General features: G+C 38.7%; 1 protein-coding gene across 8 annotated transcripts in view; it reads right to left on the bottom strand.

Annotated features, from left to right (window-relative positions):
* The window catches only part of R3HDM1 (R3H domain containing 1), a 64,379-nt gene extending 51,826 nt beyond the window's left edge, over positions 1 to 12,553 (bottom strand). For all 8 annotated transcript variants that reach the window (XM_070731402.1, XM_070731373.1, XM_070731385.1 and 5 more), the window contains exons 1-2: positions 12,465 to 12,553; positions 10,448 to 10,658 (exon numbers count right to left, since the gene is read on the bottom strand). In XM_070731402.1, coding sequence (XP_070587503.1) covers positions 10,448 to 10,618 — 171 coding nt within the window. In that variant the 5' untranslated portion in view covers positions 10,619 to 10,658; positions 12,465 to 12,553. The remainder of the gene's footprint in view (positions 1 to 10,447; positions 10,659 to 12,464) is intronic.
* Between the last annotated feature and the right edge of the window lie 8,776 nt (positions 12,554 to 21,329).

Below are 21,329 nucleotides of genomic sequence, written 5' to 3'. Positions count from 1 at the left end.
AATCATTTGGGAACTTCATATACACACTCTTGAATTCCACAGAAGCAATGTGAAATAGCACTGTTCCTACTAGCAGATGCTTAATAAAAATCCACTCAGTTATTCAAGGAGGTGTTAGATCCAGAATGAGAAATTGCTTCAGCCACATTTCTATAGTATAAAAATTAGGCATGAGTTTCTCCAGCTATGTATTCTGATGGATAATTTATAAATATCTGTTAATTCTCCTTCCACACTTATTGATCCATTCGCACATAAGAGTTAGTGATAATACTAAAGCAGGCTGGTTAAGAAATGCTAACCAAAACTCCAAGTAGCCAGCGAGCTTGCTGGATAATCCTGGGTATTAACCTCTATTTTAGTTCACACAAAGATCACTGAAAGAAGAACTAAGCAGTACAGAACATTTTTTCCTGAGTGGGCATGCAATTTTACAGTATACAATAAAGAGACAAAAATACCAAATGCTTACCTAAGCATAGCATACATGGTTACAGCCTTAAAAAAAACAACTCTCACACACACAAACATGCAGTCAATGAGATCGAGGATACCTGAAGACATTAGATTAATTAAAACCACTACAAAATTGTTTGTGATTCTTATTATGCGAGATAAAAAGAACAGCTTCATACTTGGGTGAACTATACAGTGATACCTTGTCTTACAAACTTAATTGGTTCCAGGACGAGGCTCGTAAGGTGAAAAGTTTGTAAGATGAAACAATGTTTTCCATAGGAATCAATGGAAAAGTGATGAATGTGTGCAAAATTCACCCCTTTTGCGATGCTGTGATTTTGCTGAGGCTTCCCTCGCTGGGAAATCCCACCTCCAGACTTTCGTTGCCAGCCGAAGCGCCTGTTTTTGCACTGGTGGAATTCCCCTGCTGGGATTCCCTTGCAGCATCGCAAAATCCAGAAGTGGGGTTTCCCATGGTGGGGAGCCTCAGGGGAATCCCACCAGCACGAAAACGGGCGCTTCGGCTGGCAACAGAAGTCTGGAGGCGGGGCATCCCAGCAGTGGCGGGTTCATAAGGTGAAAGTAGTTTGGAAGAAGAGGCAAAAAAATCTTAAACCCCGGGTTCGTATCTCAAAAAGTTCGTATGATGAGGGGTTCATAAGACGAGGTATCACTGTACTTATATTGTGCCACATCATACACATCTGCATTATATAGGATGAACACTGATGGTTTAATACTGGAGTCAGCAACAAATGCCCATAAATATTGGATGTGCTTTTTGGATCTCACAAAACTTCATTCTCTAATAATTAATTTTTATTCTGTTTTTAAAACTGAACTGAAAACAGAGGCATTTAGTTGCTCTACCATCCTTCTCTTCCTTTCAATTCAGATGGACTTATTCTTCCAAAAACTAAGGAAGTAGAAGCAAGGTAGCAGGAAGCCTGTTTTAATCTAATCACAGCAGCTATGGAAACAAGCAGGCAGGGAGTTGCTCAAGAGGTGGACAACAGGCCTTCAGGTGCCTTCAAATTGACAGCACACAAGGGCTCAATGGCGTTATAAATATTTCTTCACCATACTCTGACTCATACCTGGAGAATTTCTTGGTAGTTGAGGACTATAGTTGAGAACTATAGCTAGTCCTCAACTTACGTCCACAATTGAGCCCAAAATGTATGTTGCTAAGTGAGAAATTTGTTAAATGAGTTTTGCCCCATTTTATGACTTTTCTCGTCACATTTGTTAAGCGAATCACTACAGATCTTAAATTAGTAACAAGGTTGTTAAGTGATGTCAGAAGTTCACAAAAGGCGAATCACATGATCATGGGATATTGCAACCGTCATAAATGTGAGCTAGTGATCAAGCATCCAAATGTAAATCACATGACCATGGGGTATGCTGCAATGGTTATAAGTGTGAAAAATGGCCTTAAATCATTTTTTTTTCAAAAGCTGTTGTAACTTTGGACAGTCATTAAATGAATTGTTGTAAGTCAAGGACTACATTTACTGTGCTGTAGCTTAAGCCTGTCAGTGACTGTTTTACTTGTCTTGATCCAATAATTTTTTGCTTTTTGCCATAGGGCAAGTAAAAGGATAAGTGACATTTCTCACAATAATCTTTCTTCCGATTTTACGTATTTCTCCCTTTTAATTTTCTCATGTTAATCTCTCACAACTGCAGAAGAAAAGAAAAAGCAACCCCATCTCTATTTCTCACATTTTTTAACAATTGATTTGATCTAATGCATTGTTAGTAGGCTTAGTCTGAAAACAGCAGTTGACCTTTTCAGTATGCTTATGATATAAAACACATGCCAAAAAACTTAGCTGAAAACAAAACTATTTTTTTTATATAGAAGACACGAACATTTTTACAGGAAATCAAGCCAAATGTATTCTTGATCTATGGTTATTGGAGCAAACAAAAGTCCCAGTCTCTCTTTAGGCAGGGGAATGTAAACAATTGAATTCCGGCTGCACTAACCATGTTGTGCACATCTGGTTTCCTATCCTGGTCTCCGTATTTCACAATTGTTTTAATGGGCAGCTTTTCCCAACATTGGTTATTTTTTAATGCGGCTTATTGAGTAAACCATAAATCCCTGGCAATCCCACAATTTACAGAACATAAACACAGTTTACAAACAACTATTTTAAATCATAGTCATAGTGTGGCTTAAGTTGAATGTTTAAATCAGGCCAGTGATCTGCTACAATGGTCATGTTCCTACTGACTGAATCGCTCCCATTACAAGCAGATGAATTCATCAGTCTCATAGTACCGGCTCCATTTTCAGTACTGTTTTGAGCATTCAAACAAGCAAAGGGAAGTCATTGAGGTAGCCTGGAGAAACTACAAAAAGTCATTTACTCCCTGGGGTAGATCATATCAATTTAGATATTAAGGTAGATAAAAAGCTGAAAATACAAAAATGGTTATTTGATATCCTTCGCCTTTAGACAGAGACTGCAGAAGACAAAACGATGCTACTTCCAAATCAATGCGAGTTTAAAAAAAACATGTAAAATCATCAATATCAATCTAGTAAATTCTGAAAAAAAGAGAAAGATTCATTAGCTCAGGAAACTCAAACTCCCTTCAGGAATTCAGGCAGGCACCGATATCACACAAAAACATCAACTTGGATACAAAAGGAAAAATTCTGCTGCAACACCAGGCATAATTGATAAGGATTAGAATTTTTTTTTTAAAAAAAACCTTCATTAATGAATTTAGAAAGAAGCTCTGTGCCCAGAAGTGGTAGGCAGTGTTATGAGTTCAGTAGATTTTGGCTCAGTGGCTAAGATATTAAGATTGTCGATAGAATGCTCGGCAGTTCAGTGGTTTGAATCCCTAGCTCCACGTAACAGAGTGAGCTCCCGTTTCTTGTCGCAGCTTCTGTCAACCTAGCAGTTCGAAAGCATGTGAAAATGCAAGTAGAAAAACTAGGGACCACCTAGAAAATACAAGTAGAAAAACTAGGGACCACCTTTGGTGGGAAGGTAACAGCATTCCATGAGCCTTTGGTGTTTAGTCATGATGCCACATGACCTTGGAGACGTCTTCGGCTTTGAAACAGAGATGAGCACCGCCCCAAAGTCAGGAATGCCTAGCACATATGTGCGAGGGGAACATTTATCTTTTATAATTTATTATTTTTTGAACGAAAGAAAAGTTAAGACTGCATGCTGAATGACTTCTGCTGAAGCCCATTTGACTCACAGAAATGAGGTTTCGATAGAACTAATTGAAACGAGGTTTCCATTCTAGAACTAATCCTACAGCTTCTTACTTAGACAAAGCCATTTTTAGGTTTCACCCTTGCAGTGTTTTTTCGTCTTAGCTGCTTTCAGATACACAGATTTCAGGGCCCAGAGTTCTCAGAAGCATCCATTTGGATTTCAGAAGTCCTCACCAGGAATGGATCTCATCAAAGTATCATCAAAGTAGCCATTTAAGTCATGGGTTTGCCTCACTGGAATGATGCAGTCAATCACTTGAACACAACACTGCATCTCTAGCTCACAATTACTGCAAGAATCAGAATCAAGGTTTCTAAATCAATCCTAAATCTTGCTCTTACTCTGTGTACTTGTTTCCTGGGAGAAAGACAGTTTTTACTCATCGAGACAGCAAATAATGCAGCTCCAAAGATAATGGCTCAAAGCAATAACCACTGTCAAAAAATAAATGGAATCAATGAAAATGCATCTCGCCTGATGCCGCAGCGCCCATCAGTTATCACAAACTTAAGTGATCCCTTTTGCCTATCGTTGTGTTAAAAAAACATTCAGCGTTGACATCATTAAAGAGAAAAATAACTCTATTCCTAAGAATCTTAAACATATTGTTCCTGACTCTATGCCCAAAGCAACTAACAAAGGGAACACATTACAGTATGTATAAATTATATAGAGATAGCCTTTTGAAGGACAAATTAAAATTTTCACTTTGCAAATATTTTTCCCTATCAAATAGGGAATTTTCTATCAACTGTACAGTAAGAACAGCTGCTTCTTTTAGATTATTTCATATCTCAAGTGAAAGTTACCTCTGAAATACAGTTTTCCCTAACAAGAATGTTCTATCATCACATTACTTCAAAATAGGATTGGGCAAAATAAATATCCATGTGCCAGAGTGATAGAGGTGAAGGGACCAAATAAGATAACCTCTTTTCCCTTTGCTTGCTTGCATTCATGTCACAGGCACTTTCGGGTTGAAAGCATTGTTGCCCAGGAGGCACCCAGTTGTGGGGCTCCTTTCATGCCCCCAGCAGGAGATGGAGCGAAGGACGGGTGCTTAATCCTGCCCCATAGCAGCAGTCAGGTCTCCAACACGGTCTTGCTAACCTCCATCTCAGAATCCTAACCACCCGAGCGACCGCACTCCCACTTTCCACATTAGAAATACCTCGGGCAAGGCATATTTGTTTCTTTTATGGTAGTGGTTTCAACATAATCGTTACAAGGCAAATTTATAACGTAATGGTATTTATTGATAACAGATGCTCCGCAGTGCCAAATGGCCTGATTCCAACACTGAAGCTTCCCAAATATAGGCAGCCTTCTCTGAACATTTATGTGTTTGTTTATTTAGGAATGCTTGTGGAAATTGTGTTCTAGCCCACTCTAAATGATTCATAAATAATTAAGCTATGTTCAACTGTCTTATATGCCAAGTTATCGTATAATATTTATTTTATTTATTTATTATTATTTAGATTTGTATGCCGCCTCTCTACCTCTATTATTATTTCAAATAAAAATTATATAGAAATATCAAAGATCATGCAATAATGTAGAATTCAAACTCATAATTTCTGAAGGAACATATCAACAGTGATCAAAGAAGATGGCAATTTTGACTTTATGTCATTAAATAATAAGATATCAGGTGTACAATCTTATTATTTTCTTGTGTGTCTAATGTCAGATAGAAATACAGCATAATTCTATTTATTCAGAAGTCATCTCGCAAATTTAGACAGGATTTTCTTTTTAATAACTCTCTCAGGCATAGCACACATAGTAAGAAACTTTTTTTTTAAAAAAATGACCTAATTATGTAACAATGTAAATCTAAAGCACCAGTAAAACAGTTTAAGTCAATAAATTTAACTTCTGGAAAATACAAAAACAGTTGAATTGATTTATGAAAGATATTATGGACTATTGATAGATGAAGGCATCAAAAATTATGTTGCCTTGGTGACCAAACATCTCTATTTTGTTCTCATGCTGAGCTGCAGAGATAATCAAAACCTCTGAAGCAGAAGCTTTGAACTTTTATTAAATTTTATAGGAAGAGAATGGGACAAAATTTGAATACAGCTGCACTTAAAAAACACTGGAAGCAATTTTAAACTCAGTAATAAATCAGAAAGAAGACTACACCACAGCGGTCCTCAACTTTTGCAGCTTTGTGGTCCAGCTGGAGCGGAGGAGAGAACTGGGCTTCACGAAGCAACGGGTCAACACACATGCACAGCTCAACTCGCAAGCTGGCATGCATGCGAATGCATACATAGCTCAACTGCAAGTTTAGCTGCGCATGCACATCGGCTCACGGCTCATGGGAGTCGAGCTGTGCGTGAGCATGTGCATCAACCTGCCATTTGAGTAGAGCGGCATGCACATGTGTGCTCTGGCCCATTGCTCACATGGCCCGTTTGCGAACATGGTCTAGTAGTAGGCAGCAGCCTGGGGTTGGGGATACCTGCTATACCAGATACACGAGTCTTGTTTTGCACCCAAGTCATTATCAAGGAAGGTTGATATTGTGTTATGGATGATTCCCAAGATTAGTAGTCCAATGTAGCAAAATATGTGGACTCCAATACAAGATAATATTGTATCTTGTTTCAAAAACTTTGACTACAATTAACATTGTCCAAACATTTAGACCAGGAATCTGCAAACTTAAAAACTCAAAGAGCCATTTGGACCAGTTTCCCACAGAAAAAAAAAAAAACCACCGGGAGCCACAAAACCAGGGTCGCCGTGGCCAACTTGATGTCACTCACTCCTGAGCCATATAACACACACCCTAACCACGTCTATTCAGGTTTTGTAGCTCTGCGTTTTCTTTTCTATGGGAAACAAGTATCTGTTTCTTTCTCCCCCATCTTTCTCCCATCTTTCTCTTTCTCCCTCTCCCCCATCTTTCTCTCTCTCCCTCCCTCCCTTTCTCCCATCTTTCTTTTCCCCCCTCTCTCCCATCTCATTCTTCCTCTCCTTCCCTTATCTTGCTTCCTCGTTCCCTCTCATCTCTTTCTCTCTCTCCCTTCCTCCTCTCTTTCTCTCATCTCAAAGTCACTCATTCCTCACGTAGTAACTATCATCTCCAGTCATAGTCATTAAAAATCAATAGACGTTTACAGGCCGCCCTGAGTCCGCCAGGAGAAGGGCGGCCTATAAATTCGAAAAATAAAAAATATAAATAAATAAGCTGTATTTTATCCTTTACAGAGAGCATCATGGAGTTTTGGAGAAACTATTGTAATATAAAATGCCAAATGGAGAATAAATAGCAAGACATGGATTGTTGTGTTACAGATTTTATAAATCCCTGTCAGGTTTTTTGTCTTCTTGTGCTTCTTCTTGTTCTGAAGCTCAGTAGATTAGATAAGACAAAACAAGGATTTTAGGAGGAATAGATTCTCATTCCCTCATTCTCATTCTCTCTCTTTTCCTCTCCCCCACCCCTACTTCCCACACCCAGGGAATAACTATAAGAACATTCGGCCACAATTTTTTGGGAAAGATACAAAAATAAACCTTGCGTTGCAAAAGGACTGACTCTCAGGCTGTTTTAGCACAGTGCCAGGAGGTTGCCTCGAGGGAAGCAGACAGAGCTGAATCTCTCTGTCTCTATTTCTCTCTCTCTCTCTCTCTGCCTGATTGCAACAGGAAACAGCAGGGAACCCTCTCTGTCTCTCATCGCTCTCTTTGTCTTTTTCTCTCTTTCTCTCTCTTTTTCTCTTGTGTATATTTGTGTGCATGTGTGCACACGCGCATGTGCACATGCATGTTCTATCTTGAACCATTTCCAAAAATAGGTTAAAGTTGGGTGTGGTTTTTTTCTGATGTAGTTCTTTTTTCTTCTTTGGGTGCTTTTTGCCATATGATTTAAATCAAGAGTCATTTCAGGTACCCTCTTTTGTCCCCCTACTGTGGCTCCCTGTCAGCTGGTTTCCGCCCCCTCTGCCTTCTGCTCCCCCTCACTCTTTGACTGCCCTGAGAAGAGAAGAGCAACGGTGGCGGATGGTGACTCTTTCAGTATTCCAGAGCAGAAGCAAAACGCCCCTCTACTTGCCTCTTTTTCTGGCGCTTGTTGGGAGGCATGCAACTTTTCTCAGCGCCGAGACACTGGCTGGGCCGCCCATCTGCAACCAATGCTCTAAATCAGTGATTTTCAACCTTTTTTGAGCCGCGGCACATTTTTCACATTTACGAAACCCTGGGGCACATTGAGCGGGGGGGGGGGGGGGCTAAAAAAAGTTTAGACAAAAAAATTCTCTCTCTCTCTTCCTCCCCTTCACTCTATTTCTTTATCCCTCCCTCTTTCCCTCCCTTCCTTCATTTTTCTTTCTCTCTCTCTCCATCCCTCTTTCTTTCTCTTCCTTCCTCTCTTTTTTGCTGTCTTTCTCTCTCCCTCCCTACCTCCCTCTATGTCTTTCTCTCTCTCTCTCCCCTCCCTTTCTTGCTTTCTTTCTCTCTCTTGCTCTCTCTCTCTCTTTCTCTCTCTTTCTCTTGTTCTCTTTCTCTCTCACTTGCTTTCTTTCTCTTGTTCTCTTTCTCTGCTCGCTCTTTCTCTCTCTCACTTTCTTTCTCTCTCTCTCTTGCTTTCTCTCTCTCTTGCTTTCTTTCTCTCTGAGCTTCGCGGCACACTGGTTGAAAAACACTGCTCTAAATATTAGAGGACTGCATGACGACTGAATAAGGATGTCGTCCAAGTAACATTGTACATGTATGGAAATAGATCTTAGGTTAGTGGCCAACGCGGCCAGCACCTTGGTGAAAACCCGTGGTGCAGAGGAGAGGCCAAATGGAAGGGCCCGGTATTCATAATTGGAGCCTGAATAACAAAAACAGAGAAATTTCTGATGATAAAGCCGAATTGGGATGTACAGGTAGGCTTCGGTGAGATTGATTGAAGCAAGTGCATTTTAAACCTCATATACCATATATCGATTGAGATGCTTCAAATCAAGAATTGCTCTCTACCCACTGAGGACTTGGGGACCATAAACAAGATGGAATAGAACCCCTCAGGCACCTACTGAATGGCTTGAATACCCAGCAGGTGCTGGATGACAGCATTCATGTGTTCGTCAGTGTTGGAAGACACAGGGCATCAGGTCAGGACTATAGGCACATAGTGAGAGCTCTTGCAAGAGTGAGCCTTATGCTCATCCTTGCTGGCCTCTGCCATTTTGCAGGGATTTCTATTTATTTTTATTTTTTGCTGCAGGAAGGAGAGCAAGTTACAAGGTGAAGTGGCTTAAAATGGCCACTGTGGCACCCAAAATAGCCATTCCTGACTTCCTGGAAGATAAGATGGCCAATGCATCTCAAAAATGGCTGCTGCTATAGAAAAACAGCCTTGTTGCTGCCAAAATGGCTACCGGCTAACAGGGCAAAGTCCAGGAGTGATGTCCGGAGCGAACCATCCAAGAAGGGAGCCAAAAGGTAAAGTATTGGATAAGTGTTGGTGTAAGGGTGGTGGTGTCACGTATTAGCACAATTCACTGTTGCAAGTTCTTCTGCTGTCATGGTTAAGCGGAAGGAGTGCAAAAGTTCTCCTGGCCGGTGGTCACACAAGCATTAAAGCTCCAGCGATATATCAAGAGAACTGGTAAAGATAGTTACGCTGTGGGCTAGACCGCAATGCCATAAGATAAGCCGGACAAGGAAGACTAAGGGTAAACCCCCGCCCCTTTGAATGGCCTTCTGCTCAACATCCATATGGCAGAGAGAGCCAAAGCCCCCTCTCCCCACACTTGACCAAGCGACTGCAATGACAAGTGTGTCACCTGGAGAGAACTCAGGGTAATATTCTCGATGACCGGTGGAGATAATCCTTGAAGAATGGGAGAAAATACTACACATGTCATATTCATGCCAAGGACTGAGTCAAAGAGAGGGAATCAAGACAGGAGGACAAAGATATCAATTTCTCAGATTCAGTCCTCATTGGCCGAAGGGACAATGTTATCACATTCTTGGAGGTTAGCTCCACCCACAATGGAGAACTTAAGGAGGTTAAGGAAAAAATAGATGTTTAACTAAATAAAAATATGAAAGCTGCAAAATAAAACACTACTGTATTATGCAGAAAAGTAGAAAGTAAAAAAGGCCACAATCAAATTTTCAAGACTAGCCATTCATGATTTTAGGAACAATTTTCTTTAGATTACTCCTCACTTAAAATTCTTTTAAAGAAATGATGAAACCAATGAAATTAAACTGTTTTGGCTAGAAATTGCAATTATGAAGTAGAAAGCTTAAATTCAACTGAAATTAACCAACCTGGTTTTTTGGTTTTAAAAAGCATGTCCTTCATATTCGAAGTGAACATTGATCAATTCAGCATGTTTTGGACCTCTGATATTATATTAATATGACTACTCACCATTACAAAATATATAGTGCTACCAATACACCCTTCTTTCCCTTCTGAAAAATGTACACCCATATTTTCAGACCTACTTAAAAAATTTAAAAAGCACAATAGTAAGAAAAGGAAACATTAAAGCAAATGTGCAAATAATAGAGAATCAGTTTGTGCATTTTAAGAACACCGACAAAACTGACTCAAGTGTAATTAAGAGACACCATGATTTATTCTGTTATTTATTTGTAAAGATTTTTATTCTGCCTTTTGTTCACACTGGCCTACACTGTTTTCCCTGCTTTCATTCACTATACTTCACACCAGGATGAAAAAATAGGATGGGAGACATTTCTCTTACCTGTACATCATTTTTATTATCGGTACATTTTTCAACTTTTTCTGCTTGAATTTGCTCTTGACTTTCTGATCTTACGAAGTGTTCCACTGCAGTATTGTCTTTTATTTCAGCTTCTGAACATTTCATTGTATCACCTTCCTCCTTTACTCTAATCGTATCAGTCATCCTCATTAGAAAGGGTTATTTTAAAAATCTAAAGGAAATATGGAGCCTGGAAAAAGAGAAGGGAAAGGAAGAGGAAAGGGAAGAACATGGGTACCATTATTAGTACCATTATTAGCTCATTTCAATAACACATGAAAAGATCAGTTTCAAATGGCTGTTTAAAAAGATTTAGCCTTTAATCCAGAAGTGTTCACTTTATTAACTCTCCCAAACAATAAAATATTTGCAAGAATCAAAAGTAACATTCAAACCTAGGCAATATTAAACTTAACTGACATTTCAACTTGACATTTTGAATTAAAGTATCATTTCATTAAATTATACTGTATATTACTTAAATGAAAAACAGAGAATTATGAACAGACGTGTACGTCGGCATATGGAAGGCCAGTATTTCTTCAGATATGCATATATACTATTCAAACTCCTATTTTTGTGTAATCCTTTGACTTGCAAATGATTGTTTAATGACTGTTTGAAATGACGAGGTTCTTGGAATACAACCCATAAAGTACCTCCGGTCTTTGTAAAACATAGTGCTACCCTTGTGTGGCAAAATGATCACCTCCGGGTGATTGGCAACCTGTTCATGTTTGCAACCGGCTGCTGTGCACCCTGCGATCATGTGATCACCATTTGCCGTCGTCTCTCTCTGCGTCCCCAGAAAGTCAATAGGGAAGCCAGCACAGAAGGTTGCAATCTGCTGCTCCCTGCTGCAGAGCTGAGATTTCTTCCCAGCAAGCAGCTCTTTGCTGGGAGGGAACCTCAGCTTTCCCTGGAGCTGTCATTCTGCCCTCACTTGCCAGGCAGCTGTTTGAGAACGAAAGGCTGCCTACCAGGAAGGAATCTCAGTCACTGAACAAAGGCTCTCAGCAGGACTATCCTCCAGAAAGAATTCTGCCCACTCAAAGGACTAAATGTGGGTCATGCTGCCCCTATAATAAGGGGAGCAGCGTGCTTCACAAATCCATTGGCAAAAACTCTCTGTTCACCTCCTCATTGTGTTCCTCAACTCCTTCAACCCTTTTGCTGTTAAGAGTTCTGTTTGAAAATCTTTTAGAAAACATAAGAGACTTATCTGTGTGTCTGATTTCCTGGGATAGGACATCAGGACTGTATTTGTTGAATGAAGCAGTCACATGGGCATCTCACTTATCAATCACTTTGCTTAATGATTGAGATTCCAGTCATGATTATGGTCATAAGCAGATAATTACTTGTATTCAAGTCTTGTCAGAAGGCTTTTTAAAAGCTTTCCAAAATCCTCATTTGAAGGAATACTTGTAGTTGAACCAAGTATTATTGGTTCCATCCAATGCACCAACCCTACACATACATTGTTAACTCAATACAGTAATTCAGTAAGTAGAGTGTGATTTATCGATCTCTGGCCCTTAACTATGGATTTGTCAATTAAAGTAGATCAGCTATCATTGTTTTTGTGAAGAAATAATTTTGAGGGGAAAACAGTGAAGATACAAATGTCTAAAGTACCAACTTTCAAAGCAAAGAGGGCTCATCACTGTTCTTATAGCAAAAATTATAAACTTTGGGATTTGGCTGTCCTGCTGAGTTGTAATATGTGAATCACGTAGCATCATAGTTATAGTAATACCTTGACAAATGGTACTGCAGATTTCACAAAGATAAATCACTATTTATTTCTCAAATATCCAACTGTTTGTTGGTTTATACATTTACATTTTTAAGCCCTGCAGGCTGCAGTTTTAAATATAATTACTAGAATACAGTGAAAGCTTTGGGAAGATGGTTTGAGATCTGTATTGTAAACAGTCTCCCTCCTTTTATAATAGGAAGGCCACCTAAGCAATTAAAACTCGTTATTACTTGCCTGGTGTATCCTGTAGATCTGTGATTGTGGTCCCCCACGAAAATAAAATAAAATAATCCAAGGATCTTTTTCACAGTCGTCAACCAAGATGTCAGTTGTAATGTTCCATCTGGAATCTGAAAGGTGTCCCATGTCCTTATTACTATTGGAGACCCCTGGGCTGTATTATACTGTTTGGCATCAGCAATACCATTCCTTTTAGACACCTAAAAATGTTTAAAAATCAACAGCTGAATTTTTTAAAAAAATAAATAAATATTTTAACTCTATTTTTTTCCCATATGTATCCAAAAATTTCCACTTAAAGTTGTATGATTTTTCACAACTTTTTTTTACAGTAGTCCTTAATATATAACTTGTAGTTATCTTTAAATATTATTAGTATGTTAATACAGCAATGCGTTACAGAAAATTGGGCTGGAAGGAGTTAGTGAATTACATTTCCAATATTGTTCTTACTGTTGAGATTCAGACTCTGTGATATAACCCAATGATAATGGCATTCTTCAAAACTTTTAAGTAAAGATGTGTGTTGTATGTTTCAATTTAAATAAGGTACTTTCAGAAACAGCTTACAAATGCTACTTCCTTCATTCTTCACTTTCACCTTATTAAATGTAAACCAAAAGGCTGAATTAGTAAGACAGACGGCTTGAAGATGATTGGAGACCTTTTTTTTCGAGGGGGGGGCAAGATAAAAAAAGGAGTTCTAACCTAAATGCAAAGTATTAGATTTCACTTCGCTACCTGCATGGATCAAATGGAGTTGATCTATTGAATCTGAATAAATTGGCCAACATCCTAAACTTTTAAAACCATAAAGGGAAAAAAAAATCCACAACAGTATTAAAAAAGAAAAGAAAAATGCTACTATGGAATTTTCTTCTTATGATCCATGAAAAGATCTCTTACTGTCTCTTCCTTTTCAAACAGTCAAACCTATTAGAAATAATAAAACCTCTTTTATTTTGGGGTGATTAAGAGGAAAGATGAGAATAATCTTACAATATACCATCCATGTTAGGAAAAACACGTATACCATATTTTCAGAATATAAGACACACCTTTTTCCTCCCTAAAAGAGGTTAAAAATTTGGGTGCATCTTATACTCTCAGTGTAGCTTTTCCTAAGCTTTTTTCCCAGCCCTAACAAGGTGCTAACAATCTTCCCAGCTCTTACTTTGCAGGCTTTTTCATTGTTACTCTCTCCAAAGAATGTTTTTCCAGCCCTAAGTCTTTGGAGACTTTTTTTCATTGCTCCAAATAAGTTTCTTTCCAGTCCTAATGAGGTGCTAACGATGTTCCCAGCTCTTACTGGCTTGCAGGCTCTTTCATTGTTACTCTCTTCGAATAAGGTTTTTTAAAGCCCTAACTGGCAAATAAAATAATCTGCTGTACCAGACCAGACTAAGGATACTAGTCCGATGAATACCTGGTAGGCAGATTTTCCCCCCTCTATTTTTCTCGCCCGAAAGTAAGGTGTATCTTATACTCCGAAAAATACGGTATATTCCTTTAACAGAAAAGAATTCAACTATGCATGGTAATTTTTAATAATTCATTAATTGGGCATAAACAGTTGACTGAAATTCTGATAAATTCAACTGCTGAGCGGATAATAAAAAAGAAAATGATTACAAGGAACAAATACAATTTGCTGATTAAAGATGTAGGAAATGACCAGGATAAGGCTGAGGGAGGGGTCAAGCATGTCATCAGTACATGAATCCCTTCATGCTCACAAGACGTCCATTCCTCCTTGAATTCTGTGAACTCTTCTACTGCCATTTGCTTTGACTGTTAGCGGTCCAAATTCTTGCAGAGAGAGCATACAATTAAACCTGTGTATGAATTTGAACTGCCCCCGACTCCTGCTTTCTTGCACATGATAGTAAGTTTTAAAACATACAGATTTAAAACATACTGAATAAAAAACATGACAAAAAGGAGGAAAATATCTACTTGACAGCATGAGGATCCCAATTATTTATAGATGGAATTGCCTACAGGAAAATAACTCTGTCTCAAAACTGTTCAATTTTATGTCTTCTCTCCTTTAAAATATCACATCGATTTCTTCCAATCTGATGTAAATGCAACTGAAATCTAGAAGCCCATCATTTATCTTGAGAAAAACAATGAGCTTTCTAACTGCCCAAAAGTTAATTTCCTATATTCAAACCTATCGAATTAATTACTTTAAATAGTTTCTCTCTTTTTCTCTCTCACACAGATATACACAATATACACACATACATGTGTGTGTGTATGTGTAGATATAGGTATATGGCAATTGATTTTTTTTCCAACATAGGAAACCTCTTAGAGCAGGGGTGGGCAATTAATTTTGCCATGGGGCCAAATGAGAAATTGGGATGGTTTTAGAGGGCCGGACTAATATAATTAACTCAGTTCTACCCAATACTGTAAAGACCCAGACCCTGGCCTGACCTAAACACCCAGACCCACTCTACAGACCCTTAATTGTTTGCTTTATGGCAACACGGTGCACCACAGTCACTGCGCTGGAGTGTTTGTGTGGTTTCTGTGCTCGGCCGTTCTCGGTAGGAGGTCGGGGTCCGCTCCAGTGTGAGGATGAAAGAGCTCACTGCATCTGCCGGACTCCTCCGGTTCCTGCTTTCCTCATGATTCATCAGGAAAGCAAGAACCGGAGGAGTCCCGGAAGACGCGGTGAGCTCTTTCTTCCTCGCACTGGAGCGGACCCTGACCTCCGCGGGCCAGTCACAGACAGCTGATGGGCCAGGTGCAGCCCACGGGCCGCCCCTTGCCCAGGTCTGTCTTAGAGTATCATTTCTATATCAAACTACCAAGTTTCCCCAAAAATAAGATCCGATCTTATATTTTTTGAACCCTGAAATAAACGCTTGGCCTTATTACCATGCACTCAAAAGCCCAATTGGGCTTATTATCAGGGAATGTCTTGTTTTGGGGAAAACAGGGGACCTGCCATAAAAAGGTGTTATGTATTACCGGTACTATCACAGAACAGGACTGCCCATCGAATTTGTCAATCTTACTAAGAATTTAAGTGAAATTGATTAAAATTTCAACTGATTCTATTAGATCATGTTTCATGGGTAATCATGAAGACTACTTCTAAAAGTGAACTGATGTTGGGGAATTTTAATCTAATTTGTGTCAAACATTATATAGCTAAAACTAGGATGTTTTCTATTGTGCTATCAGTCTGTAGTTTTGTTCTAAATTATAGGCCCACACCATACTTTATTTTAAAAAATTATAATTATTTCATTTTTACACTGCAGACATTCCTTGGGTTACAACCATTCATTTCAGCAATTATTCAGTTAAATGGGGCAGGGTGGGATGGGATGAATGATGACTTAGGGTAGGGGTCCTTGAAGTTCCATATATAACAGCATCCCTGCAATCATCGGATTGTGAGCCAGGGGCTCTGCTTCCAATTGTGATGTCACAATGAGCCATAGCCAAATGATAACAATTTCTAATGCGGCCGACTTCCCACAAGCAAAGTCAATGGGGAAACCAGCAGGAGGTCAGAAGTCATGATCGCATGAGGTCCTCACTTAACAATGGCAATAGGACTGTGGGAATTGTTGTTGCTAAGCATCAGGGTCCCGTGACTTAACGCTTTATGACTGGATCGCTTGCTTATCAATGTAGTTTCTATTGTCAACTGCTATCATAACCCAAAGACTGCCTGCATGGCTTGCTTAGATTTCTGACCGTACATTCGTGCACAAAAAAAAGCAGTGCTTCGTATATATAAATCAAGGAAGATGGGTTGCAGTTTCTTTGTACATTTGGATTTGAAACTTACCCAGCAATTAAAAGCATTATATCTTATAAAAATATTATGGCATGTAGACGATAGCTTCCATTTGGTCAATAAACATTCTAGCTTTCTGTTGCAGTTCTATAGCACAATGTAAAGAATACTCAATATAAGGAAAGGAAAACATTTTCAGCTGCCGAACAAGAAATAAAAGATTAGAAGAGTTCCGTACGGCAGAGGGCAGTAAAACTCTTCAACATCTCAAATCACTCAGGTTGAGACTTGCTAATCAGAAGATCCAAACAGTAAAAAAACCTCAAATAATTATAAATCCCCAAAGTATAAATCATTACATAAACCATCAAAATATTTATTCAATTGCTATTTCTTCCTATCAAATTAGGGTTGCTTACTATATTATATATAACCCTATACAAAGACAGAATAAAAATTGCAAGAATAAAGCACATTTTTTTTAACAGAGAACAATTTATTTTTAAATAAATGTGAAAGATGGAAGTTTTTGGCCATATAACAACTGAACAAACTTCATTTTTAAAAATGTTGCAGTACTGTAAACCATGACATATCACAATGAAGGAAAAGGAAGTAGCTGAAATTCTATAAAATTGGAACTATTGTCCGCAGCCTCTTATAAGGAAGGTATTGCTCATGTGAAAAGCTATAAAAGCTTAGCCAATATTTTGTTGGCATAACATTTTGTGACATTTATAATAGAATCAACAAAAGATGACACTCCTTTCTCAGTTATCTCTGTAATATTACACGCAGCATTCATTTTTCAATGGCTAAAGAATTCTGCCATATTATTTTTCATAGATTTTCCTTCGCTAATCTATTTCATAACAGAAAACAACATGCTTTCTGTTACATAATTATTACAGAAATTTCCTCTTAATTTTTAGCATTAGTGCTAAGAAATTAATAATGACTTCATTTTTTAATTTTATTTTTTAGTTTAGCACACAGCCCCTCGTCTTCAGTATAGCAGGCAACTCGGTATTCAAATACCTGTCTTTGTGTCCTCTTTTACAATTTGAGTCATAGGTTTATATGCTTTTTTAAAGGTATTACTTTAGCAAAACTAGGCCAAGGCGACATTATATACGTATGCATTTTAGCTGCTTCAAAATTCAAGAATAATGAACAGAAGGTCTCGGGAAGCCTTGGGCTGCTACTCAATGCCTAATTATTACTTTTTCCCAAAGGATCAAGTAAGCTGTTGAGGAAACCCAAACCTTGCCTCTAATCAGGGAGGCAACATTTAAGGCACCAGAACATACCTGGATTTTGAAGGCCATGCTGTGAAGGCTGTCAGAAAATGGCTGCAAAATGTGACAACTTGCCAATTCGCAAAATGGTTTACACAGGACTTGCCACAGCTGAGCACATTTCTGTAGCTGAGACAGTGGCTAAGTGAATTTGCCCCGTTTTATGACTTTTCTTGCCACGGTCATTAAGTGAACCACTGCAGTTGTTAAATTATAGGTAGTCCTTGACTTATGAAAATTGAGCCCCAAATCTGTTGTTGAGTGAGACATTTGTTAAGTGGATTTTGCCCCAATTCCTTGCCACAGTTATCAAGTGAATCACTGCAGAAGAGCCGAGGTGGCGCAGCAGGTAGAGTGCTGTACCGCAGGCCACTGCAGCTGACTGTAGATATGTAGGTGAGCGGTTCAAATCTCATGACCGGCTCAAGGTGGACTCAGCCTTCCATCCTTCTGAGGTGGGTAAAATGAGGACCCATATTGTGGGGCAATATGCTGGCTCTGTTAAAAAGTGCTATTGCTAACATGTTGTAAGCCGCCCTGAGTCTAAGGAGAAGGGCGGCATAAAAATCAAATCAAATCAAATCAAATCAAATCACGATTGTTAAGTGAATATGGCTTTCGCATTGATTTTGCTTGTCAGAAGGTCACAAAAGATGATCACATGACCCCAGGACACAGCAACCGTCATAAATACAAGTCAGTTGCCAAGCGTGGGAATTTTGATCACCTGACTGTGAGGATACTGCAAAGATCGTAAGTGTGAAAATGGGCCTTATGTCACTTTTTCCAGTGCCATTTTATAACATCGAACATTCACTAAATGAACTGTTGTAAGTCGAGGACTAACTGTATTTCTGGCACGGCCAATTGTCAGACATCTATTTGTAAGAAAGAAAAGTAAAGATGTTGTATCTTGCTTTTTCCTATGGTTGCCCAGAATGCTCCCCCACCACCACTACCACCTTCCAACACATCTTTACGCACAGGTGACACTTTCATGAAATAAAAGCAAAGGGATTCATAGGTTTTAAAATGTATAAAAAGAAAAGCACCACAGAAAAACATGAGCACCTGCCACATTAAAAACCAGTCCTGGCAAACAGCTCTGCCTATTCAACAAAACCAGCATCTTAATTTTGAATGCCGATTTTAGCCTATGGAAGGAACGTCCCTGGCAATGAAAGTCTGAGCCCGTGAGGAGCTATTCAGATGGTTGTTTCTCGCTTGTCTGACATTTAAGCTGCTCACCACTATTGGACAGAAGACAAAACCTCTCCTGAGCACCTTAAAACCTGATTTTGATGGAGAAAGCAGTCTTTCCAATAATTAATGACCCATTCCTTAGGTGCATTGTAAAAAGAAGAAGAAGAAGAAACCAGATCCCACATAATGCTTAGGAGGGTGAATAACTGTTGCTTTAAGTGCAGTACTATTTTCAATTTGATAATTGGAGTTTGAGAAATTGTATTTCACAGCACCATAAGGAACTGTGTGTGAGTCATAATGCAAAGAAACATACTGCACTATTGTTATCCCTGTTCTAAAATGCAGCAGAGGCTGAATACATTACACTGGGAACATTAAACCGTCTAGACGCATTAGCCAGAAAGCACACCAGCTTCTTTCAATATGCCCCTCGGATTAAGTAAAATGGTGCACAGGGCACAGAGAGTGCAAGAAAATATTTGGGAGGTTTTCTTCTTTTCTGGATCCTGATATTATCCTTGCTCTGCCAGTGGGAAAAATTAGGGTTGGTGGAATGCATAGAAAGACAATTCTATTCCAATATTTCTATTCCACTCCACTTCACCCTATAGAAAGTCCTCGATTTATGACCATAATTGAGTTCAAAATTCCTGTTCTTAACTCAGACATTTTTAAAGTGAGTTTTGACCCATTTTATGACCCTTCTTGCCACAATTGTTAAGTGAATCTCTGCAGTTGATAAGTTAGTAACCTGGTTGTTAAGTGCATCTGGCTTCCCCATTGTCTTTGTTTGTCAAAATGTCACAAAAGATGATCACATGACCTTGAGACACAGCAACGGTCATAAATATGAACCAGTCACCAAACATCTCTCCGAGTCTGCGGAGAGGGGCAGCATACAAATCTAATAAATTATTATTATTAATTATTATTATCTGAATTTTGATCACCTGATCATGGGGATGCTGCAGAAGTCGTAACTGTGAAAAACGATCATGTCACTTGTTTCAGTGTCATTGTAACTTTGAATGGTCACTAAACCAACTGTTGTAAGCCGAGGACTCTATGCTATGCTGTGCTGTGCTGTCTTACTCCACTTTACGGTAGGGGTCATTTGGAGTTTGGGTCCTTGAGCTTTGATCAGCTCAATTGGTATTTGTTATTTTCTGCTACTGCTTCCTTTCTATTTCTAATCTGGAGAAACAAGACAGCAAAAGAAAATGTGAGAGTATTTAATCAAATGTAGCATCAGGTTGCTTAGGGGAATGTTCGCTGGATTTAATTCTTTTAAATGTAGTGCAGTATCAAGATATAGTCATGATGGAAGTCAAAAAAAAAGAATGATAGCTTAGCCATCTGTGAGAATCAAGACAAAATGACTTATTCAGCAAACCATGGCTAAAGCAAATTGCAACATAGCACAATGAATAAACTCTGATAAATGAGAACTGGAGTAAATCACGTTACTTTTCTTCAAAACTAAAAAGAGTGAGACACACCTGCAATATGTGATCTCCAATTCAGCTCTCATTTTCTTGCATAGGTATACAGCTCAAAACCTAGTCAATATAATTTTACAGTATCATCGTTTGTTTTACTTTATCGTTTCATTAGAATATCATGTGAAGGGTTAAGTATCCCTTTATAGTGCCTCAATAAGACCATACTTGGGATACTGCGTCTAATTTGATCATCACAATATTTTTTTAAAAAAGATGCTGAGAACCTAAAAAGAGAGCAGAGAACAGAAAAGAGCAATGAAGATGATTAAGGGACTGGAGTCTAAAACATAAGATCCCCCCAGAGATTCGCATTGCCCCCATCTTCCTCGCCTTCCGCCAAAGTCTTAGGACTCATCGATGCCACCAGGCTTGGGGCGATTAGATCCTAGCCCCCTGGCCGATAAATGTTATGGGTGATTGGTGTCTGAATGGGTATGGTTGATTTTTTAACAAAATTGGGGATTTTAGATTAGTTTTAATTAATTGGATTTAGCTTTGTATTTCATTGTTTCCTTTTATATGTTGTGAGCTGCCCCAAGTTCTCGGAGAGGGGCGGCATATAAATCCAATAAGATAGATAGATAGATAGATAGATAGATAGATAGATAGATAGATAGATAGATAGATAGATAGATAGAGATACATAGAGATAGATAGATAGATAGATAGATAGATAGATAGATGATAGATAAATGATAGATAGATAGATAGATAGATAGATAGATAGATGATAGATAGATAGATAGATAGATAGATAGATAGATAGATAGATAGATAGATAGATAGAATGATTGGTATTTTTAGTTTAATGAAAAGAGGATTAAGGGTGACACGATAGCTGTGTTCCAATATCTAAGGGTCTACCACAAAGAAGAGGGGGCCAACATATTTTCAAAAGCACCTAAAGGTAGGACAAAAAGGAAGGGATAGATGGAAACTAATCAAGGAGAGACCTAGAACTAAGGAGAAATTTCCTGACAATGAGCACAATTAATCAGTGGAATAACTTGTCTCTAGAAGCTGATTAGTCAGCCATATGTCTGAAATGGTATAGGTTTCCTGTTTGAGCAGGGGGGTGGACTAGACC

The sequence above is a fragment of the Erythrolamprus reginae genome, chromosome 1 (assembly GCF_031021105.1).
Source record: "Erythrolamprus reginae isolate rEryReg1 chromosome 1, rEryReg1.hap1, whole genome shotgun sequence".
NCBI classification, from domain to species: Eukaryota; Metazoa; Chordata; class Lepidosauria; order Squamata; family Dipsadidae; genus Erythrolamprus; species Erythrolamprus reginae.
This window is presented reverse-complemented; position numbering and strand designations above follow the sequence as displayed.